Source organism: Cheilinus undulatus, linkage group 6, assembly GCF_018320785.1.
Source record: "Cheilinus undulatus linkage group 6, ASM1832078v1, whole genome shotgun sequence".
Lineage (NCBI taxonomy): Eukaryota > Metazoa > Chordata > Actinopteri > Labriformes > Labridae > Cheilinus > Cheilinus undulatus.
In genome coordinates, this window is record NC_054870.1 from 40,465,951 (window position 1) to 40,490,575 (window position 24,625).

General features: G+C 38.1%; 2 protein-coding genes across 4 annotated transcripts in view; one reads left to right on the forward strand and one right to left on the reverse strand.

Moving 5' to 3' along the window:
* Positions 1 to 4,344, forward strand: part of wdfy4 (WDFY family member 4) — a 75,611-nt gene extending 71,267 nt beyond the window's left edge. For all 3 annotated transcript variants that reach the window (XM_041789122.1, XM_041789124.1, XM_041789123.1), the window contains 4 exons: positions 822 to 1,004; positions 1,442 to 1,529; positions 2,186 to 2,315; positions 3,968 to 4,344. In XM_041789122.1, coding sequence (XP_041645056.1) covers positions 822 to 1,004; positions 1,442 to 1,529; positions 2,186 to 2,315; positions 3,968 to 4,031 — 465 coding nt within the window. In that variant the 3' untranslated portion in view covers positions 4,032 to 4,344. The remainder of the gene's footprint in view (positions 1 to 821; positions 1,005 to 1,441; positions 1,530 to 2,185; positions 2,316 to 3,967) is intronic.
* A 6,719-nt stretch (positions 4,345 to 11,063) lies between these two features.
* Positions 11,064 to 23,681, reverse strand: vstm4a (V-set and transmembrane domain containing 4a). The gene is made up of 8 exons (XM_041789678.1): positions 23,485 to 23,681; positions 20,598 to 21,050; positions 16,328 to 16,381; positions 16,113 to 16,220; positions 15,956 to 15,989; positions 15,016 to 15,164; positions 12,673 to 12,725; positions 11,064 to 11,639 (listed from the first exon to the last, which is right to left on the reverse strand). Exons 1-8 carry the CDS (start codon positions 23,531 to 23,533, stop codon positions 11,487 to 11,489), a joined length of 1,053 nt encoding a protein of 350 aa, XP_041645612.1. The 5' UTR covers positions 23,534 to 23,681; the 3' UTR covers positions 11,064 to 11,486.
* Positions 23,682 to 24,625: the final 944 nt, after the last annotated feature.

Consider the following 24,625-nt stretch of genomic DNA (forward strand, 5'->3'; position numbering starts at 1 on the left):
AAGTTCCATTAAGTAAGACAGGGAACTCTGGGTGGGGCGTGATGCAGGCTACAGGCATCTGTCAGCCACTATTCTCAGAAATGTCCTGAAGTAGTGTTGTGAAGTCCCACTCGTGGCAGCAGTAGCTGTCCTTGCTCTTGGGTTCACAGTTTGTACACCTACACCACCAAGCAACTTGAGATCTCTCCTTCTCACTAGTTTCCATCAAAGCTTCTCTCCTCTCTCTTTCTTCCTGCTAAGTCTCCATCTGCAGAAGTTATTCTGTGTACTCCAGCTCATAAAAATATCCCCTGTATCCACAGTAAACAGCCAGTCATCACTGCTCAAGTCAAAGGGCTCATTTTAGTTTTTGTTTCTGCCAAATCTGCCAATCCTAACAGCTGATCAAGAGATGATCAAGAGGCTTTCTGGATGAACAATAAAACACTTTAAAAATAGTTGATATAACGTACAATTGGCACCAGAACACAAAACACCTTTTCACTAAATTAAATGGAGAAACTATACCCATCTGTAGTGCTGTATAGCCTAGCTTCCTGGCCGGTGCCCACAGTATGATCTACTTAAAGAAATCTCTGGAGGCTAATGCCACTTCTATTGCCAAATACCTTAAATATTCCAGCTTAAAAAATACCCAGATTTCTCTGTAGTCTCTTTCTCTCCCATCTTTTGTCTGATTTTGTCATATCTGTCTCTCTATATTGCCCTTTCACTCAGCTCATAGCATGAGGAAGGGAGGATTCTCATTGTTGACAGCATGCATGTCCTCTTTGTGTTAAATTTGCACACATGGAGCATCACCGCCGTTTTACTCTGTCCAGGGTGAGATTGCGTCATGTGCAGGACCTGTGCTCTACCTGTGGACCATGAAAGGTCAACTGTTGGCCTGTACTGACACTTCCTGCGGGCCTCGACCAGACATCCTGTGTGTCAGCTTCACACAGCGGCAAGAGTGGGATGCCAGGAATGTCATCGTCGCCGGCTGTGCAGACGGCATCATACGGGTATGTTTCAATTTGAAAGAGAAAGTCTGTCTTTAAAGTCTGACAGCTCTCTGGAGAACAAAAAGAGTGAGGGTTCTTTATTTTAAACAGTACACTGTATTCAGATGTAGCAGTCATTGCTTTGGTATTAGCCTCGCAGGTAGCAGCTTGGATGTCCATCCCAGTATTAATAACAGCATATGGGTTGTGTGTGTGGTGTTTAAATTCATATAAGCATATGCTGCTTCTCTGCAATCAAAGCTGCAAACTCTAAATTGGGCTTCACTTGGGATTGGGTATCTCTGCCACATGCACGCCACACACAAAAACACTATTATTACTTTATTATTACCTTGAGTCATGGGCTGTGCATGAGCATGCTGGTGTGTATGTGAGAGAGTTTGTTATTATGTTGAATTATGTCTGATTTTGCTACTCGTTATGTGTCTCTCATACAGATATGGAAGACGGAGTACACAAGAACACAATTACCTGGCCCTCCAGAAGTGCCTGTGTCCCCAGGGCAAGAGCAAGCAGAGAGAGACGGTAATGTTACAGGCAGAAGGACAGCATATGCATATGGCTATTGTTTTTTTAAACAGTCAGATGATAGGAGAGCATGACAGCAGCGAAATAGTTCAACTGACTTAGATACAGCCGCAGAAAGAAAATGATTCTGGGGTTTTGTTTCCAAAAGAACCCCTCGCTATCTAATTAGATAAATCCTTAAGTGTGAGATGATTATTTTTAACCGCTCATCTCTGAGCTAGACAGCATGGTTTCCAGATGAGAGCTTGTAATGCTTACCCCATCCCTCACTAGCATTAGGGCTAGCAGGAATTATGTTGTTATAAAGTTATTAAACATAGAGGCAGTAAACACTGATGAGTAATTCTGCTGACGTGTGTGTGCTTGTATAATTTAGAAAGCAATAATACCCAGATCCAATTTGGCATACGTTGGTTACAGCCTCGCGTCACCTCATAGGAGTATTATGCTGGGGAAATTGCATTGAGACAAGTCTTGACGTAACACCGAGGCGTTTATATTCGAGGGATTTTTCTCCTTTTAACAGCCTGCTGACCACAGATAAACACTGTGTTAATGCAGGTTTTAATTTTTGGAGGGGTTACAGACAGGGTGGAAACCTGCCCTGTGATTCAGTCATGAATGGGTGTTGATGTCTCCTCATGTATTTACAGTGAGCAGCTCGGGCCACGTTAAAGGCTGGGAGAGACATCTGGTGCTGTTTCAAGAGCTGAACAGAAGTCAGGCTGGGGCACAGCGGCGTTACAAGAATAATCCAGCCATCACAGCCCTGGCAATGTCAAGGTACAGTAAATATAATTTGTAAATTCACAGAAGGGAGAGGAGAGATTTAGTTTGCATTAATTAATTTCAAATGCACAGAACCTTTTTTCCATAAGAAATTAAAGGTTGTACAGGGTTCCTGCAGATCCTTGAAAATATCTTAAATTGAACTTTTTAAATGTAAGACCATTCAAAAACCTTTAAAAGTCTTATTTTTACCAGTGAGTGGTCTTAAATTTTAGAAGCCACTTAGACTTAGACATGTCCTCATCAAATCTTTTTCTATCTACACTGATTCTATTTTACTCAGTCTTTTTTATGTATATTCTTGTTGGGTATGTTATGATAAATATCACTGTACCGTGTATTTATAGGAAAGAGGCATTTAATGTGCCAAAAATCATAAAATGTCAGTGTTCATGACCGACATGTCATTAACAGTGAATTAAACCTGATGATTCAGCTCTGAGATATCTGACATGGCCTTTTTAGGACTGTTTACAGCACATAAAATGGTATCAATTTTCCCAGTTCAGGTCTTAAAAAGGTCTTGAAAAGTCTTAAATCTGATTGTTAGAAGTGAGTGGGAACCCTGTTATAAATGGGGTTGGGTTGTCATTGTAATCTAATTTTAATCTTTGGGAACTTATTTGTAAAAATTAAATGATATTTATACCTGTTTTGATATTATTGCAACAAAAATAGATATCCCAGGCTTGCGGCATCTTGCTTTAATCATCAAAAATTACAAGCAAGATCCGACACACTGTTATCGCACAAATACTTTGTGCGGTTTGGATAGTGTTTCCTTCCCCTCCTTAGCACTTGTCTTGTAGATTTTAATTTTAAAGCTTTGGTTTACCCCTTAACACTTTCTAAATGATAATAAATGAATTTATTGTTTTAAAACATGTAATTGAAATGTATCAAATTATTTAAAATGGATTTTTGCGGTATCCAAATGCTGATAATTACAAAATAATGTTAGCCGATACTGATATTTAATTGTAATTAAGACCTAAAACTTCAGTCCTTAAAACATAAACGTTTGAGGATGAACAAATCAACAAATTTAAATTTTTATAACACACTAAAATTCAAGGAATGATAACAAAAGAAAGAACGACTTTGGCTGAAGTAGGTCTGTTGGTCCAGCCTAAAACTCCACTAATTTATTTCTTTATAAGGCCAATATTTACAGCTGATATGGGAAGATTTTCAAATATCTGTTGTAAATATCTGCAGATATTTACATATCTGCAGATACAGATAATTCATTTTTTTATGTAATATCTGTCGATACCAATATATCGATAATATCATAAATCCATAAAAATTTTAACAAGTCTTTTGTTTTTTTCTCTCATCTTTCTTTTCCCCTAGCTAACTTACATTTGTGTATTTTTTTACAATGTAACAATAATAATAATAATAATGAAAAAAACAATCAAATGTATTTATAAAGAACAGCATTTATTAATGAACATTACTAGTAGCGGGCTAGACAGAATAAAAATGCCAGATTATACCTACTTGCTAATTTCCCTGTTGTCCCTGGTAGATGTTGCTTGAAAAGCATAATTAAAACATTAATAATCTTATAACATTTTTAACACATCTGTTTAACACCTCAATGATTTTTGAATAATCAAGACTCACTTTTCTCTGTGTAGGAGCCATGCCACACTGTTGGCGGGCGATGCCTGGGGCCGGGTTTTCAACTGGACCTGTGAGTGAGAGGTGGCAGACATTGAGCACACCTATGCCCCCGATCTCTGTCTATTCACTGGCTTAATCCTCCCACAGAGACTGACAGGAAATCCATCAGTGCCTCAGGTCTGATCCCAGCTGAGCACTGAGACCTGCTGTGTGTGTCACTTCAGGTCTGTGTGCAGCCAGTCCGACAGAAGTGTGTTACAATAAGTCGGTACAGTCAATTCTCAGATGGTAGAGAATATTTTACCTCTGACAGAAATATTTAATTCTGTATTTTTCTTTGTAAATAATGAATGAAAACATGAATAAAACAACTGACAGCCTTTTTCCTAAATCCTCTGCTACGGTTGTCTGTCATTTTTTTGTGGGACCAAGATCTTTTTTTTTTTTGTTTGTTTTGTTTTTATTTGTTTTTTGTTTTTTTTTACATATTCATGTGGGGGGGTTTCTAAATAAAACAAACACTGAACAAGCCAGCACTGGCCTTGCCAAATAAAAATTTCAATATCCAAAATAACTCCTCTAATGATCTTACTGAGAAACATTGGCATTGGTTGTAATATTCTGGGGAGAACATTAATCTTAAACTATTTAACCCATCCAGGACAGAGGAAGATAGGTAGGTAGGTATTTTTTGCATATTTCTACACAAAAGAAAATATATAGTTTGGCAGAAATCACCAACTTGGCAGCATCAGCAATTAATAATTTATAAAACAAGACAACAGTTGTCCAAACAATAAATTCATTTACCCCTTGGGAAGATCAAACCACCTGTTAAGAATATTTTTTTACTGATGTCAAAGTTGGTTTTAATTACAATTTACACAATTCTTTTATGTCTGCCAATACTCTTATACCTAGATAGGAAAAACCTGGAATTGACCACCTAAATGGGAAATTGACAAGGATGTCACATAGAGGCAGAGCCTCTGACTTTTCATAATTAATTTGTATACTGAAATCTGGCCAAACTGATTTATAATTCATATGAGGACAAGTTTAGAGCTCTAGGGATTAGTAATCAACAACAATATGTCATCAGCATAGAGTGTGACTGAGATCTTTGTTAGCCAAGTTTTTAAATCATTATTTAAACATCATCTGGGGGGATTTTTGTGCATTTATTTAACACAACAGATAGAATGACAGGAAATGTGGGGAGGGAAAGTCAAATTGTACATGAACCAAATAACGTCTGGCTGGGGGGTCAAACATGCAACCAGTGTGATGAGGACGGTAGCCTAAACTAGTGCTCTCCCCTCCAGGATTTTAAGTCAATCTACCCTATTTTTGTTGTTGCAGTCTATTTATTTGTTTTACATCATCTTGGATGAGGTGCTGTGTGATGATGCAGTAGGTGCTACTGCAACCTCAGAGCAACAAGGTTCCTGGTTTGAATGCCCTATGTAGAGGACCTCTCTGTGTCGAGTTTTTACATTTCCCAGTGCATGCATAGGCACTCTCTGACTTCTCTGTTTTACATCCTCCCACTGACCACAGACATGCTGGTTGATTGGTGACTCTAAACTGCCTTACTCTAAATTGACAGACTGGTTGTCTGTCTCTGTATGTTAGCCTTGTGATTGACTGGAAACCAATCCTCATAGCTGGGATGTCTCCAGCCCCTAGCAAACCCAAATAGAACAAGCAGTGAAGATTATCGATGAATAGATTTATGAAGGTGAACCCAGGCTGAGATTCTACAGTACTTTTGCTTAATTTTGTGAGGAATGTTATGAAACACTGGAAAAACCCTTAAACAATCTAAACTACCCCTGCAGATCTTGCTAGCAGCCACAGAAGAGGTTTGTGGTTAAATCAAGCTGCTTGACTCTCAAAGAAAGAGAAAGACTTTGAATGATGAGTGCTTGCATCCTCAGCAAACATTCCCATCACTTCCTAATTGTTTTGTAGAGCTCGAGTGCTCTAATTCTCACACTGCTCAAGAAACATCCCATATATAAAAAAAAAAGACTCAACATGCACAAGTCAGTAGTTTCTGCATTGAATGTTTTGGTGTGTTTTGCTCTGGTAAATATTTGTGGTTTGAGCAATTTAGGATGTTTAGTTAATTGTGAGTAGTTTATGGAGCTTTGTTGTTGTTCACAATGTGTTTTCAATCTGGGTTGTAATGAGGCATTTATGAGTATGTAGACGATCTGAACTATTTATGTATTGAAGCATTATCCTCTTCAAGTTTACTGAGGTGAAGGCATGTGTGTTAATATTTGATGATTAGACCTTCTGTGTGACATAGTGCTGTGTGTGGGTTTATTTAAAGCGTGAATATTTGTCCTTTGAACCACTGCTTCACCACTGGTCTGGCCTCAGAACCCTCTACACGCTCTTCAAGGACAAAATGCGACCAACTTTTCAGATGCTTTTCAATCAATGAAATGTATTAAATGAAAGATATTGCATGATGTTTTCGTAGAATAGAGCGATGCCACTCTCCCATAAAGCTTTCGCTGGTGAAGAACCCAGGCAACAGCTGTGGTATGCAGAGTCTCTCCCATCTCAGCTGCTGAAGCTTGTAACTCCTTCAGAGTAGCTATAGGTGTCTTGGTAGTTTCTCTCACTAGTCTCCTTGTTTGGTCACTCAGTTTGTGAGGACGGCCTGCTACAGGCAGATTTATGCATATGCTATATTTCTTCCATTTCCTGATGACTGATTTAACTGAACTCTGGGTGATGTCCATCCCCTGATTTATACTTTTCAAAAACCTTTTTTTTTCTGATTTTCTTAGGTGTTCTTTTGTCTTTATGGTGTAATGGTAGCCAGGAGTACTGTTAACAAGGGACTGGACCACAGGTTAATGGACAATACTTTGTACGAATCTGTTTTTACCTTGGCATAAGTGTTTTTGTATTTTTGTATTTTTTTGTATTTTTTTGTATTTTTTTGTATTATTATTATTATTTTTTTTTTGTCAAAAAAGCCAAATTGTAGACTGCCATGGTTGATTTATAAGATCAGTAAAGGAGTAAAACATCCAAGGGGGTGAATACTTTTTACAGGCACTATATGCATGCATGTCTGTGCATCAGACTCTTGGCCACATTTTGTTTCCAGGCATGCATTTGTGACCCACTTAGAAAATCTCCCTTAATCCACTTTTAGGTCCTGACCCCCCAGTTTAGAACCACTGTTTTCAGCCACATTAGATCATTCAATATGCAAACACTGCTGGGTCTCAACAAGGGTTAATTAGTTGTATTAGAAGAAAGAAAATATTAAAATGTAACACTTTATTAACATTAATCTCAATCTCAAAGTTAAAAGGTATCATTTTTACACTTTAACCTCAATGTACTAATATCCCTGTAAATAATTAAGCATTTTAAATAAGGGTATACTGCTGAGATTTCCGGAGCTTGTTCTGTGTCTGCCTTTCTCGCCTGCTCTCTCACGCACATGCACCACTCCTCTCTATCATAAAGAAAGAGGTCTCTCTCTTTAACCTTTGTGTGTGTGGCTAATTGTGCTAAGTGGAGTAGCTTAATAGAGTGGAAAATAGTCCTCATAATTTTCCCAGAGAGCGAGCAATGACCTTCTCTAAAGACAACGGCCATCTCCATTCTCTCTACACCGCTGGTTTTATGATATGAAATGTCAAACCATTGGGTTCCTCAGAATAATTAAATCAAATAAATTATTGCACCTAGGCAGAACCATCTTGTAGCCTAACCCAATTATAATGCACTGTAAAGCTAATTATTAACCATGATTACAATTAGTCTAATTTAAATAAATGTAGTCATTAGCAGGTTCATCCAAGTCAGTGAGTGTGAACTGTGGGGGATGATGGTCTCTCTGTGTCTCTCCCACTCACAGACAGAGGGCTGTGAGGATGTGCATCATTCCCTCACTCCATGCATCTCCATCTTCATCACATATTTCACACACTGACCTTCACAAAATGGCCTACACCCCTCACCTTTCTTGGGTACTTGAGTATAATGACTGCTGCTGTTTACGCCAGCACCATGTTTACCAAACTCCAAGAGAAGAACACTTCCTATGACGTTACATTTCCTTTGTTTATACTGGAAAACCAAAAGCTTCATGGCATGTATGACAATAGCACCACTCTGACCCAGCTGCATGACAGTTTTCTTGAATATGTCCTGCTGCGTTGATACATGGGCTCAATCCTGACTTTACACGTAAACTGGAATAAATTCAGGGTCAGAAAAGGGTGAAAGAACCTGGGTAAAAAAATCATCAGTTTGTGAAATTAGGGGAAATATTCGAGAGTTTTTTAAGTGTTTATGAAAACACCATTTTAGTTGGCTCATTTTTACACATCTAAAGTAAATCCACTGTAGATTGTCAAATCGCATTATAAGCTAGAACAGTTGGTTCCAATTTAGTTTGACAAAATTCCAACATAATAGACCTACATACCTTTTTTCTTGCCAAAATACCGAAGCCTAAACCATCCATTAGTACCACGGCAAATAAGGGCCACACAAAAACAATAATATAAAGAGGATCTGTTAAGACAAAATAATAACAATAACTTGAAGTTTAAAAAGTTGAAAATTTATGATAAAAAAAATGATATATTGGTTAAAAAGTTGTAAATTTACAAGAACCAAAACTTAGAATTTCTGAGATTCTGAAGGAAAAAAAGGCCGATTGCATGAAAGTAAATGATACCAGATGCTGCTGTTTTACTGCCATCACTACTTTAGTTGAGAACGTAATCAAATTTACCCTCTTACTAGGACTGATCAATACAGAAATGCTTGTGATTTTTGACTAAAATCATCACATTATCATTATTATCTTGACTTTAAGGTACATTTCTGTAAAGTTGGATCATCCAACTGCTGTTTTCAGTTTGGTTTCTTGTAAATTTTTTACTTTACAATGATGTAAATTCACTTCTTTTTAAATTAAAACTTTTTAGTTTAAAATGTTGTAACTTAACACTTTATCAGCTGTGATTGTTTTTTATTTTTGTCTCAAATTTAAGATTTTCTAAACTTCAACATTCTGAGTTTGGTTTCATGTACATATACAGCTTCACAGAGGTGGAAAGTAACTGATTACATTAACTTAGATTACTTTAATAAAGTAGGTTTTTTGTGTAGTTGTACTTTTCGAGTACATTTTGAAACAGATATTTTTTTTTTACTTACTTAAGTTTACATTCAGGGAAGTTCTGTACTTCATCACATTTCAAAAAGAGTAAGTAATGAGTAAAAAAAAAATTTAAAAAATGATAAAAGTCAAACCAAGGACTTTCAAGATTTCTGTCAACTGTCGCAGAAATCTCTAAAGTTTCTACGTCTTCACAGATATTCTGAAAATGTTTACGTTACACTGACTCCTCAGGTCAAGCTCTCTCTAGGAGTCTGCCCTCTCTTCCTGGGCTGAAAGTCTAAACTCACCAGTTTGAGTTAGATGCGAGGCTGTTTGTTCCTATAGTCAAAGTTGTTTTTTTTAGACTTTTTTTGTGTCTGGGAACCTTTCATAGAGACAGTCTGACTCCAGAACATCTTAACACTCGACGTCAATCAGGGGAGTCAGTGTTTTCACATTTTAGTTAGGATCAAGGTTAAGGTTGCACTAAAGGCAGAGAAGGCTGAACTCCTTGAAGCTTCGTTAGAAATCTGGCTTCAACCTCACACTGTGCTGACGTCATAGTTTCTCCTTGGCCAAAATTAGTGTTTTGAAATATTTCTTTATCATCTCTGACATGAAACTGGCCAGTTGCTTGGCTCTGACTATACAAGATGCTAATTACATTGTGAGAGGTTGACTCCACATCACATCCCAAACAGCTGTTGAATTTCACTTTATCATTAAGGTGTGACTTTTCATGAACAACTTGGTTGTAGATTCATATTCTTATGTTATTGTCAGTAAGGAAAGACCATATTTTCCTGCACGACTTATCAGCGGCTACTCAGTACTTTAAGTCAACTTTAAATGAAGTATTTCTTAGTTTTACTGAAGTAGATTTATAGACCATTAATTTTACTTCTACTTAAGTCAGTTTTAACCAAGTCACTGTGCTTATACTTGAGTACAGTAGTCTTACACTTTTTTCACCTCTGCAACTTCATGACTGAACAAGGACGGCCCAACAACATCTTCATAAATTATGTTTCTAATCATGATTTTTAAAGAAAATATGTACATCTAATTTTGACAACGTCAGAGCACCCCACCAAGGGGTGCCTGGACTGCAGGATGGGAACCGGTGAGCTGGAAAAACCCACTATCCTTGCAAAGCTGATGGATTGTACATAGTCATGTCTGTCATCAGGGGGACCCATCTTTCAAAGTGCCGAACTGAGATTTATTTTCAGTCACAGCAGGGTCGCACCAATCTCATTTGACTAGAAAGAAGCAGTATCTATGGGCATGGAGTACTTGTACTTCAAGCTTGTAAACACAGTAGTGAAGAGATTTGCATGGATACAGGCAGCTATAGTAATTTTGTCATAACTGGACATTTTTTATTAAAGAAGAGAAAAGAGCTACACTGAAAGTTTTCTTGGTGGAAAAGATAGTTTTGCTCTTCTTCCAACGAGCTTTGGCAAGAGTTTTGTTTACCAAATGATAATGATAGTCACATTTGGCATTATAGTGACATCCTGTCAGGCTCACATTATGCAGTGTATTCCTCAGCACTGGTGCATGCCCACGCGTGCTACGCTGCTCTGATGGGCCTGTAGTGAATGTGACTGACAGCACATTTGTCCCATCACCCTCTGAGTTTTTTCTTTCAAGGTTTTCCCCGTCTATTGAAACATGTTGCATGCCATAGATATGTGAAACAGACTATCTGACATGTCAGACCACAAATTCAGATATAAAAGTTTGTTTTAACATTTTTTAGAACTGATTCATGTCTGATTTTTTCCATCTGTCTTAGGTTTTAATTGAGCACTGGTGCTGATTCACCCTGGAGCCCAAAGTTGAAGCAGGCCTTCAAGACAATATGTTTATTTTCTACACAATATGCTCTTAAGTCCTCTAGAATGAGATCATTTCAAACAATATTTGTGCTTATCAAAGAGAACTCCTGAATGTTAGGTCCAGGCATATGTTTATTAATTTGTTGTATTAGTACTGTAATTATAAATGCAGTTGAAATGAGTTACAATGCCTTTTGAAACCGCAGTAAGAGAGCCTGGTACGCCTGTTTCTTTCCACACAGTCTCCTGAGTTTATACAGAATAGTTAACATTAAGAGCATTCTTATAACATCTGGCTCACAGGCCAGCGATGCCAACAAACAAAACAACAGAATTATAAGACCCAAAAAACTGCTGTGCTGGGATGGAACCGCGCCGAGGAAACACAAAAACCTTCATTCACCAACAGTTGTGTTATACTTACAGCCAAAAAACAAATGCTAAATACCATACTGAAAGTTCATAAATATATTCCTCTGAATGCCACCAAGTTTACTCTGGAGAAGAAACCTTGACATATGTCCACGGCTGCTGTGTTTACAGCTGTTTCTCCAGGAAGAGGATCTGAGCGTACACAGTGTCAGGGCTGGAGGGTGTGGGGTTAGGAGTGGAGGAGGCTGGGGGCTGTGGACGCGCTCTGACCAGCTCCAGTTCTGCATATGTCAGACTGTCGTCCTGTATGACTCGAGGCTGGAGGAGGAAAGGAAAGAGTGAGAAAATTAGAGGAATGTGTCCAACAGATAAGGCAACGGTGCAAATATATGCCTTATGTGTTTTGTAGAGATTTTTCACAGAAAAGGAGGCATAGAGGGAGTGTACACATCTTGACTGCATTCTAACTTTTTTCCAAAGAGTAGTAGTCTTCCACCCTCTATGGTAAACATCCTCTTAGTGCTTTTGAGCTGCAGAAAGTATGTGTTTACAGAGTTTTTAGAACCTCTTGGAACATTTAGTTTACTCAAAAAACATTTTGTACAATAGCAGTCCTACCCAGAGTGCTCAGATCCTCCTACTTTCACTAATCCAATCAGTATGTTTGTACAAATAAAAGAAAGCCCACATCCTAGGAGCTGCAGTCACTCCAAACTCACAAGAGCTGCATTAGTAGAGATACTGATGATCCTTAGTTTGACTAGTTTTCTCCCGACGTACTTGTTTGACATTTTTATTGTAGAAATAAAACCAATGAAGCCCTCTAAATAAATAATTGTGTTTGAGAAGCAATAAAGCTAAATAGAATTATCAAGCTCATAACTGAATGAAGAGACGGCAATAAACTCCTGTAGACAATCACGCAGTCGTGAAGCTAATTCCCTCTCGTATGAATCTCAATAACATCTCTGAACTCGAATAAAACTCCTCTCCTTTTAATAGATGCATTTTTACACGTCTAATAAGTGAATATGTTTAATCTAGGGTTTCATGGAACAAGTGGTCATACAGTATGTGTACAGGGGGGGCAGTTTCAGTCATTTGGAGGCCTAAAGCAAAGACCAGCATGAGGCCTTTCTTCATTTAGCTAAAGGCAATCGTAGCAAGATGATTGTGAATATTGTGAGGGATCTCATTTCAGGTAACAAAGCCAGAGAACTGTAGAAGTAGGTAAGCTCTCAGAGGCAACTCAGGATGTTTGAGGGGAAGGGGCAAACTAATAAAAAGAGCATCTGCAGTAGGCAGTGGGGAACTAACATGTTCATATGAGGGGGAGAACAAGGACACTTACAGAACTCTTCTTTAACCGTCTGGGCTTCTGAGGTCTCTTTGCAGGAACAGGCACTAAAAGACAGATACATAAGTAGCACAAGAAAACAGACAGGAAAGAATCAACTCAAAAGTATGACTATTTGATTGGACAAAGATATAATCCTTTGAGAACATTCTAATTAAACAAACTCGGTGTGTTGTATTCAACAAAAATATCAACTTCCTTTTTTCATTTTCAGAATTAGTGCTGATTTTCCTCACAAAAAAACTGGGTGGATATTGTGCATATCTTGCAAGGACTCTGGAAGATCTGTTTTTGTGATGGAAGTTTATTCATGCCAGCCATATTATTTTCTGCTTTTGTACTTCCAGGATGTCTTGAAGTTTTCTGTGCAAAGTTACTCCTTTCTTGGAGCTGGATCCCCCTATGGCTCTAATGCCCTGGGTGTGTTTTCAGTTTAAAGGGGGCATTTCTTACACTCCCTCAAAGAAAAGCTATAAATTCAAACAGTTTGTTGTGTTAAATTTTGAAAGATATTTGACACTTTTTTTTCTCAAGGCTTTTCAAGTCCTTGAAATCATGTTCTCCAGATATAGCCAGGACCTAGCCCCATCTTTGTAATATGTCTTGTGATAACCATTTTTATATATTGGCACTATACACATAAAAAAACGGTTTGCCTATTTCCACTTTATTTGAGTGTGAGAGAGGAAGTCAGTATTTACGCAATTTTTTTATAAGTCGATATTAAGTACACAAACAAATATACAAGGCTCAAAACATACAGAATGCAGAGTAAAAGTATATTTAGCCTAGAGGAAAAAACTTTACAAAAAAACTTAAAATGTATATGTCGGTATGTGCGTCATGACGTTTCATTGACACGTGAGAAAATGACGGACTCTACAACCGTTGACCGTTGGTTGTGTGATTTGATTGGCAGATTGATAGCAGGTGAGACAGCATAAACAACAAAAAGCTAACATGAATTTTTCTGCAAGTAAGGTGACGGTCCTACCTACGAATGACAGACAAATTCAGTACAATTTAATAAATTTGTGTGTTTAAACAAGTTAAAGCTAATTCAGCTAATAATATTCCGCATTAACTTTTATGTTTTCGATAAGAAAGAAAAGAATTGATTACGCCACCGTCTGTCGTCGTCACAGACAGCTAATTCCAACACTGAGGAGGCTAACAACAAGTAGAAGACTGCTACTTATAAAGGGCAATGATGAGAAGACTCGAGGAGAGGACAGCCAGACTCAACTGCGTAGTTTTGTAAGAAAGCGCCTGCGTTAAAGGTAAGCTAGTTTATGTCTCACTGTTTCGGTTTAACCAGTGACCGTGTTAACTGGTGACTCCGAGTCGACTGCGTCTGAGGTTGTCATGGTTACAGCACCAAAAAAGAGTGTGGTAAAAGTAGAAGTACTGATTCAACCTCTGTACTTAAGTTAAAGTAAGAAAGTACAGGCTCTGAAATGTAGTTCAGTACAAAAGTAAAAATGAATTTTAGTATAAGTGATACGTAATAGCTCTTTTGATGATTCTGCAAAAGAAAAAAGTTCACGGCACACAAAATAGGACAGTTTCCCCCATTTGTCAACAACCTACACAATGCTGGTTACAGAGAAGAAAAAGTCCCTGTACACAGTATAGTTTTGCTGCCTTGCAAAACTGAACTGACCAGAGGTCCTGCATGAGTAGCTGGATCATTTTTGACAGCCCTCAGTGCTATACGTATATATCCCCTTCAACAGAGGTTGTATAATTTCAAACATGTTATATAAAAAAATAGATAGATATAAAAGTTTTGACAACATTACTTCTCTCCAATAGACAAATCGGTTTTCAATTTCAGTAATAGAACTTGAAACATTATGATCAACATGGAAACTTCTATTTTCTTCTCTGCAGATACATGTTTTATGTCATGTCATCATCCATTTAAGTTGATACAAGTAACAAGCCTGTTTTTTTAATAAATATGACAATTAGTTGAGGTAATAGGTAAAAAAAAAACAAAAATCAGTAATGAAGTATTTGCTACTTTGCTGCTACCACTTGTGGTATCTTGTGCATGCAACATTTGTTCTGTTCTGGAAGGAAATTAATGCACATGATTGAGAGATGGGTTTTCTTTTAGCTAAGTGCAATTCAGTCATTCACTGTAGATTACTAAATATATTTCTTGATTATAGCATCGGTTAAGTCAGAAATCAGCACTTGCCAAAAGCAACTCAGCCCCTCCTTTCTGGCTATGACCGGTGTTGAGGAGTCTCAGGTAGACTTCAAAAGGATATAAATCAGTCTATACATTTGAGAGAGTTTTCCCCTTCTAAGATGTTATATGCTGTCTACCTTTGGCTGGTATGTGAGGTGGTGGCTCCTCTGGTGGTTTAGGTGGCGTTACTGTAATGACTCTGACAGGTTTCTGTCTTGTATCTTTCCTTTGGGCTCGAGGGGATGAACTGGAAGAGCTGCTGGAGCTTGTTACAGTCTCTCCTGAACTGCATGGACAAAGAAGAATAATGAATGTTTTTAATAGTTACATATTCATCAGTGCAATATTCCATTTACATGGGATTTTATTGTTTAATGCAAAAATGTTTGAAAGCGAGAGTGATAACATTACAGCCAAACAACTCAGAGCCTGTGGTAACAGTATTAAATAGCTTGTTTTTTACAACTGTGGTCAAAGAGCACTAATATTAAACCAACAGTGATTAAAAGAGAAGCCAACAATGTTGACAAAATTTGCCTTGTAAAACCTGGCAGTGGCAATGACTTAAACCACTGGTTCTCAGCTGGCTGAACCTCAGGACACACAACCACCTCCTTGATGAGAAACTGTGACCCAAACCTCTGAAATTTTTCAGCCGCTAAAATGAATTGATAAAAAAATATGTATCTAAAATGGAACAAAATGTATAGCTACACAAAAGACAAGATAAAAATAACATGTAAAAGGGCATCATTACAGAAGCCCAACATGATTGGCTGGTTTTATTTTGGGATCTTGAAAAATTAACTCATTATGGGAAAACCAGCATTGTCATCCTAAGATTATGTAATAACTAAGTTGAGATGTTAGGGAAATAACCAAAATGTACTTGTTGTTTCTTCAAAATGTGGTAAAATCAAAGATATTGATCTATGTTTACTTAGGCCTTTGTTTATTGGAGATTTTTGGGTCCTGACCCACCAGTAGAAAACCACTAATTTAAATAACAATAATTATAATAAAAAACCCTGTAAAAAAGTTAGTCTTCTCAGCTGTAGTTTTAATAAATGTCTGTACCTGCTCTCTGGACACTTGACGAGTAGGTAACTTGCTGTGGAGAAAGAATCAGAAAAAAAAAGTTGACTGGACAGCAAAACCTTACAGTCATCATTCGATAAGGAAACCGTTTAAGCTGTAGTGTAACAAATGTGGAAAACAAAAGCTGTATTTTTACCTTTGAGTCTGTGCTGCCTGTAAAAATACTGGCATATAAGAACCAGAGTGAACAGGAAAATGGAGAGGAGGCCCAGCGAGCAAATCAGCACAGCGCACAAATACACATCTACAAATCAGAGAGAAATACAAGAATAAAAAAATGTGAGAGCATTGAAAAGTAGGACTTGTATGTGAAACAGAGGTAGGGCAACGGTTAACCAATACAACAGATACCTGCAAATAAACGCCAGAGTCCTTCACTTGTAGGATCCTCAAGACTGAGATGAACTGTAGAAAAAAATAGTTTAAAAAGTCAGCAAAACGAGTCCATGTAGTGTTTAAGTCTGTACCCAGACTTAGTATCTTTGTAAATAGCTGTTGTCTGAGGGCACTGGCCAAATTCGACAGCCTCAGTGGTTTCCAGAAATATCAAAAGTGCTGTCTAGCAGGGAGTTACTTCTACTGCATCAGCCCACCACACACAAACACACACAGGCCTGGCTGTGTTGCTGTTCTTGGACAGTGTTTGGGGCTTCCCCATTACTTCCTTCAGTTGGCCGCTTTACAATTGTTTAACGCTGTGATTTCCTTTTGTGCACTTCTTAGTGTGAAAATACAGCGAATAAGGAAGTTGTTGTCAGTGTGTGGCAATGAATGATGGGTTGTGTCGAGGTCAGGGGTATTTAACAAGAGGTTGAGGAGAGTGAACAGAGGCTATGTACATAAATTACTTAGTCTCTGCTCCACTTAATGAGTTTTTAATATGTCTTTTAAACACAGGTTGATAAACATATTAATAAGAAATGATAAGATGCTGGCTCTAATTGACTTCTAGCCTGTTTCCTGACCACTGAGCTGCATGTAAATTGTCAAACATGGTCCAAGCAGTTTAGTCAGTATAACATGATAATTAATGTCAGGGACAAACACTGAGTTGTGACCAGACATGAAAACAGCATCAGAAAACATGTCAGATAAACTGGTGACAGTAAAACAGGGAAAGACACATTATACAACGTAACACAAGCCATGTGTTTTAAGGGACACTGTGGCCTGTTTTCAATTAGAAATTTTCCACACATTTTTTCCTCCAAAGTATGAATTCAGTCCAACCAACAAGACTTCAGAAAACATTTTGATTATGACTTCGTGACAGGGAAACGAAGCAGTAGAGCCTTGGGTTAATGAGTATTTAAAAGTCTTAAATCTAAAATTTTGCTGAGATTTTCATAAAGGTGCTAATGCAATACTACACCAATTTTTAAGGGCAGAAATACGACTTCATAAAACTAATAAACATTCCCATTTTTCCTGTTTATTTGCTGTTTACCACTGAACTCCATGTAGCAATGAGACACTCCTTTTTAAGTAGAGATTTTAAAGTAGTCTTACTCATCTGATGAGGTGAGAGGCTCAATTTAACATGCAACTCTTGACAATGTAAACAGCTAACAGTTAGTGCAACTTAACCACATATCTGATGTTTACACTGTGGTTAACCACACACTAAACCTCCTGTCTGATCAGTGCACGCAGGCCCAGGATAACAAGTTGGCTGTAACAACACACACAAGGCTTTGCAGTTCAGAAGAGCTAAAAATGTACTGCACAGATTTTCCTGGAATTAAAAAAACTATCAGGTAAAGATTTAGACTCATCTGCAGCCCAGCTGTGATGACATGACGCAGAAAGATGAACTCTTAGCTAAAACAGGCCAAGTTAGAAATCTGGAGCTATTAGGAGGTGTCTAATAAAAAAGGCACAGATGGTCTGCAGCACATATTTTAAGTGTAAAGGGGAGCAAAAATCCCTCAACCCGAGGGTCTGAAGAAAGGATGTGTTTGACCAAATGATCTCCCTTCTGTGCAGAGTCTTTCAAATAAAAGTAGAGCAGTTATCTCAGTGGGGTGTAGCCTCTGCTCTTAGATCTGCACAACCAAATCTGCAGACTGAGGAGTTCCCTGGATTACAGTTACAGCTGAGTTTTCTCTTTGTTTACCATCATAATGTCAATTTCGGGTTCTGTGGTCAATGCATGTCAGAGATGCCTGAGGTTGTGTGGCTTCCTTAGCGGGACATTGCCCTGAATATAGGTCAGGGCGTTGTCAGATGGCTCTATGTGACTCAAACTCTTCGCTTTTCTTAAATAAAAAGGGCAAACTGTGCAAATGTATCAGGAGTAGCTACTGGAAAAACAGCAATTTATAAAGGAACCCTTTATCCATAAATCCATGGATGGATGAAGACCTAACCATTAAATACAGATGAACTATGTGAAAATATACTTATTAATACATGCGAATTGAATTACTTCTAAACCAAGCATGTTCACTTTATGTACATAAGGGCACTAAACATGTTCCCAATGCATCTGAGTTGAGCAGTAAATTTTCTCCTGAGGCTTGCATGAAAATAAACCCAGAGTTCAGGCGTCATGTGTTTCAGAGTTTTTGAACGTAGTCAGCTCAGCAGCACTCTACCTTTCATTCCTCACACACACAGGGTGATATTGTTGAGTGTGGTTTGGCTGTGTGAGCTCATTGTTTTGACATGGAAATGCCAGAGGACTGGGGTCAAACTTAAGCACATATAGGCACAACTTACAGCAAAAAGTGCTGCTAGAGTCAGAAAATACATACTGCACGTTTTATGTGCCCTTTGTTACTTAATAATGATGGTTGCAGTTAATTTATTTGGTTATTTCCATGGCCTGATAACATGGACAGCATGTCTCACTAAATGTGCGGCTGTGAGGGAATTCCTTGGAAAGAATATTCCATGGAAAACATTTCAGAGTAATAACACCAGAAGTTCCCTTCGTGTTTCTTTCTTTTCTGTCAGTGACCAGGGTTGAGCCAAAAGTTTTTAAAATACATAAAAAAGGAGCCTTCCTTGCTTTTCAAGGCCATGATCTTCTAACTGATGAAGAGTCACACTGTTGTTTCATACTGTATGTGATCGTCTTTTGTTTCATACACTGTATGTGAGTGACCCAGTCAATTTTCTTGCTTTGATTTTTAAACAAAGTCAAGGAGGGTTAGGGTTGGTTTGATATGATTCCCATTTTGTTCGTAGTCTTTTAGGTTTTTCTTCTTTTGTATACCAAGTTGATTTTTGGCTTGGTGTGAATGCTGATGGGTCTAAACTAGCTGGCATAACATCAGAAAAGCCAATGATGTGCAATAGCATCATTCATTATTGTGATAATGTTATAGAGTGCAATGAAAAAATATGTATGTTATCCCAGCTATGCATGTTCATGCACATTTTTAACTCAGCAGGTTACTTCTGTTTTACATTTCCTGTTTGCACTCCTGTTTGTGTTTGCAACATGTCCCAAACAAATCAGAAAAGCATTTGTCACTATTAAATCAGCAACAGTTACTTAAATAAGAAAGAGAAAAGACTGAATTGCAGAGGAAACTCAGTTAATTTTCCATTTATATGATGTGTACTGATGTCTGCCTTTCAGAACTGAAAAATAACGAATTTCAAAAAATAAATCAGCACCTTTGGAAGTCCTAGTCTTAATCTGACTTTATGAAAAGGTAGTTGAACTGGGAAGACAAACATCTGTGAACTATCTCTGAACTTTCATTGTCTCTAGACTCTGTAGACTTGATTTCCAGACTCTGAACCAGACAAAAAGGTTAAACACATTTCTTTAGTATTAGCATCTTTATACTGGCTCCTATCATGTTTTAGGATGGATTAAACGATTTTCATGATTAATTTTGAGGCCTTGGCTCTTCTCCTTTCTGTAATTCTAACCTCTTACTGTGTGTACTGGTTAGGTGCCTACATGTAGGTCCTTTGGGGAAAAAAGCTTTTGACTGTTGGTAATGTTCTGACAAATTCAAAAGGGGTTGTAGAGATATTTATCATTTCCCACTCTCTGTTAATAGATTTACTCTAAAACTTCAATTAACAGCTCAAGACTTTAAGCCCTGCCTGTATTTGGGACAGGCATCTATACCAGATGGACCTTTTATAGTTATTTTTATTCTTATTATTTTTAAAAGATTTGTTTTGGGGGCATTTTTTTGCCTTTATTAGAGATTGACATGCGGTGAAAGAGCCACAAGGTGGACTAGAACCCGCGCTGCCCGCACACTAGGCCATCTGCTCCCCAGACTTTCAAGTATTTTCAAACAAAATATGTACTCAGCAAGAATGGGACAGCCAATAAAACTGTAGGTTTAACTAAAATAGACCAGACAAATATTTGACCATTTAAAGACCAGAAGAATATTAAACTGTGTACAAAACTTTCTTGAACTGGGGTGGCCTTTTGCCCAAGTTTTATCCTATGTATTTGTTATTTTAAAAACTAGATATTTTCATCACCTGTCTGGTTTCTATTACTGCCTTTGTGAAACACTTTTTAAAAAAGCGTTCCTGTAAAAAATATAATAATATTGTAAATTCACCCTTTTATCTGCCATAATGAGGCCCGAGGTCTCTCTACAGACAAATGAGTGTGTTTGTGTTGCATATTTGTTACCTGTAAGCTGTGTAGTGCTGGTACCATTGGACGATGCTCTCCACGTGTTTCTGTGTTTGTGAATCTCTTGGACTCTGCAGGTGTAAAAACCCTGATCCGGCCCAGTCAGATTCAGGATCCGCAACCTGTACACCTCTCCCTCCACTTCCTCATACAGACGGAACTTTGGCTGATTGAATTGGCGAGTGTAGTTCCCATACAGCTTCATTTTCTTTATGCCCAACTTCACTATCAGTACCTGAGACGGTCCAGGTGAAGGAGGGGAGGGGGACGGAGGAGGAGGTGGTGGCACAAGAGTGGGAGCAGCAAGAGGAGAAAAGAACCAGCGAAGGATGAGGACACTGGTGCTCCTCTTCCTCTGTGATACCAGGCAGGAGAGCGTCAAGTTGTCTTTCTCTGTTGCCATGACAACAGGCCCAGGAGTCACAGTCACATTCAGGGCATGACATACTTCTGATGGCAAAGGACAGAAACAGTGAAGGGGTAAGTTCAGCTGTGATTTAATCTAAAGCATATATAGCTGGTCTTGCATACGCATGTCCCATCTTTCAAATTTATTATGTGTTCCCACCTTATACAGCTGTCTTGCCCTCTTGTATTGACCTTACACATTGACTGTATTTATAAAGCAGCCATTTTCCTGTGACATCATGCTCAGTGTGGGATACTCAAATGCTGTTAAAATTTCCCCCTGATGTGTCAACAGTATTGGTATTTCTATACTTTTCAGTAGTCTTTAATGCCATGTATTGTTGAAATTTCAATATCTCTAATGTAAATGATTGATGGTATCAAACAGTACCAGAGGTACAGATTTTCAGTAATATTTAACCAAAAGCTCTGGCAAGCAAATGAGAAGGAGCACAAACTGTTGAAAACACTTTGGAACAAAAACATTGCTAATATTGTGCAATCTTAACATTGTGCAGCAGTTTACCTGAATTTTTTCAGTTGCTACAAACAAGAAATTACCAAATATTGGACACCTAGGACTCCTGCTTTTGTCCCCGTGGTATAGAAACAGGTATTGGTATTTTTTTTATTTTTCTTGTACTGTATCAAAGAAGGAAAAAAATCTTTCATTTTGACAGCCTTGTTTTAAGTCCATAAAATGAGTGTCTGACAAGTGATTGTCATTTCTGCGTTCTGAATTGTTCAGCAGCTGGAAAATGTCAATAGACATGAAATCTGGCCACATCCTAAGCTAAAAAAATCATGTCTTCTAACCCGTTTAGCTAGCCAGACTGCAGCAAACACCAACATTTGGTTAAGGGATGCACAACATTATCGTCATAAACTTGATACACCGGCAGATGATAGCTTAAAGATTTTACTTTTGGTATTGGCTGATATGGGAATTTATGTTGATTTGTGCAGTCAGTTTATCAACTATACATTTCAAGCACTTTGCCAGGGTTGTATTTGTGGACATACTTCCAACCTGTTGTTTAATTAGGAGAATTGATTTTAATCTAAAAGTATAGGCCCCTTAAAAAGGGGTATGTTTTTATTTAGTGCACTGCAGAGCTCGCTTTCTGTCAGGTTTCTACAGTTACAGATGTCGTTTTTGTATGTCATTACACTTGGCTATGAATTGTGAAGTGATAAATTAAAAAAAAAACATTGTCAGACACTCAAAAGTGTATGATCATCATACCAACCTGCAAAACAGCAGTGGGACATTGTAGATATTACAAAGATAGATCTCTCCTGAGCATGATGACAGAGGAATAAAGCACCATGTGAGAATGTTGAATTGCTTGCAAGTATGTTATGCATTTTCTGCTTTATGGCTGAATTAAATCAAACACAACCACAAAGTTAGTCATTACCAGACACAAGGACACTCTCACAGCACTATGGTCTTGTAGCCTGTGTGACCCCTCCCTTGCTTTGTAAATTAGTAATTAAGCAGAATTGGTAATGTGTTTCACATGGGAAAAGTCTGAGTTCACTTTTTCAAGATGTTTGATTTCCTGCCAATTAAGCATAATTGCTGCATTTAGACAAAGTAAGTTTATATGCACACCCGCAGTGGCTGCTTGGATTTATGGCATTCATGCTCACACTATCACTGTTTCTGCTTAGACATGTCATTCCATCACTGCATGGGAATTCAGACTGTTTTAGCTAGACACAGAGAGGACAAGGAACGAGAAAACACACTCTGCTTGCCCTGTTTTCTTTTTTTGTTTTTACTAGGCTGTTTTATTCTGCTGCCAGCTGGGTCAGGTTTGTCCGGAAGAGACATGAAGTCTGGACACAATATGTGTGATCAGTTAGACAAAGAGAACCTACAGGTGGGAAACATTCATCTTCAGTACGGTGTGACCCAAAACAGGCAGGCAAAGAGAAACACGACAAGATAACAGGGACCATCTGGGCTGCCTTTTTTTTTTTTTTTTTTTTTTTTTCCTTTTGTTGTTGTGTTTGTTGGGGAATCTCCCTCAGGCTCTGTCTTACTCAATTTAATGTGACAGCAAAAGCACTAACAGAGACTCAAACCAAACACAAAACTTACAACCATAAGATTACAGGGCAGGACACATAAGTTTATGAAAGTTTATAGAATACACATTAAACTGAGGTTTTCTCTGATCACAAAGAACAAACTTCTCAACTACGTACCTGTTTTACTTTAAACAATTTGTCAGTATTGCCAAAAATGCAAATCCGACTCATGCACTTGCAACTTTAGATTCTTGTTAAGATTTTTTTTTTTTTTTTTTTCATGCCAGATTTCCATTTGAACTCAAGTTTTACACTTCTGAAGTAGTTTTTTACAAGATGAAAGCTCATGTAACTTCTTCAGATGCATTCTCTTCCTGAATTTATTACTTGCTTGTCTTCTTACTGGTTTATATTTTTGTAAACAAGGTGAACTTACCTGTGACCAGAGCCTTAGTCAGGACAAGGACCACTATAGAGAAGTGCATTTTCCACAGTCAGCGAATCCATAAACCCAGACAACTTCACAACACTTAAACAAGCAGCTACATTGAAAAGAGTGCCTAACTCCTAAACTCAGCAGAGCCCTTACCCACCATTAACTCCTCTCCTCTTTCTCCTCTTTTCTGTGTAATATGAAACAGTAAATGCTCTGTTCCCACTTAGAAACTCCCACTCACTCTCCCAGCACTCTCTCTCTCCCTCTCTGTCTCTCCCATTCTCTCTCTCTTGCTCTGTGTGTCCTGCAAAACGTAGGAAATGTCATTTCCTGTGTTCCTGTGAGGAGTCTTGGACTGTAGCCCAAAACCCCAGAACTCTAAAACGATGGTCAAGTCTCGTGGTTAGTGTGTGTACGCGCCTGTCGCACTGTATGTCATTTTTAGAAGCATGAAAGCTGATCATGCATTTCCATCAACAGAATTTCTCTGAATATTTCAGCATCTCCAACTCCAGTTTACAGAGAGGACCTGTATGTTTTTATGTATATAAGATTTGTGTTTCTGTCTCTGCATGCATATGATCAGGTATTTTTGTGGGTGTGCGTGTATGTGAGTGCAGGGACCTCTCCCTGTCTGCCTGCTGGACGGAGTGGCATGGGCCTGTCTCTGCCTGTGGTTGTCAGACTGTCCCAGTGGTATGAATCCTGCTGCTTTATTGGGCAGGCTAAACTGCTGAGGCAGGGCTTCTTCTGGTGCTTCGAGCTCTGCCAAAGTGAAATGGAATTACACAACAGGTTTAACCCTTCAGGTTGTATGACAGATTATCTTGAAAAGATTTAGAGGAAAGTGTACTGGTGGCTCTGTGAGCTGGAAGAAAATCTTTTGTGTTGAAAGGGAGCTATTGGATTATTGTTTGTTATTCTGTAGTACAAGCTTTTATTTAGTAGTAGTCATGTGTAAAAGTTCAATGATTATACTTCTGATAAAATTAACTTATGGAGATATAAAATAATATTAAGTCTGTTTTTTTTTAAAAAGAATTTCATATAGGTTTTCCTTTATATAAGTCTTAAGGTTAAGTCAGCTTTAGTGATGACCCGCTCTCCTCTGCCCTACAGTGGTCAAAGCAGGTTACTGCTT

Bases quoted from the DNA above. Each gene is read 5' to 3' on its own strand.
- vstm4a (XM_041789678.1), bottom strand. From the start codon at position 23,533: ATGCACTTCTCTATAGTGGTCCTTGTCCTGACTAAGGCTCTGGTCACA. The intron at 15,990-16,112 runs GTAAAAATACAG...CTTTCTCCACAG, and splicing joins CAGGCAGCACAGACTCAAAG to CAAGTTACCTACTCGTCAAG. The intron at 11,640-12,672 runs GTAAGTGTCCTT...TTCCTCCTCCAG, and splicing joins GACGGTTAAAGAAGAGTTCT to CCTCGAGTCATACAGGACGA.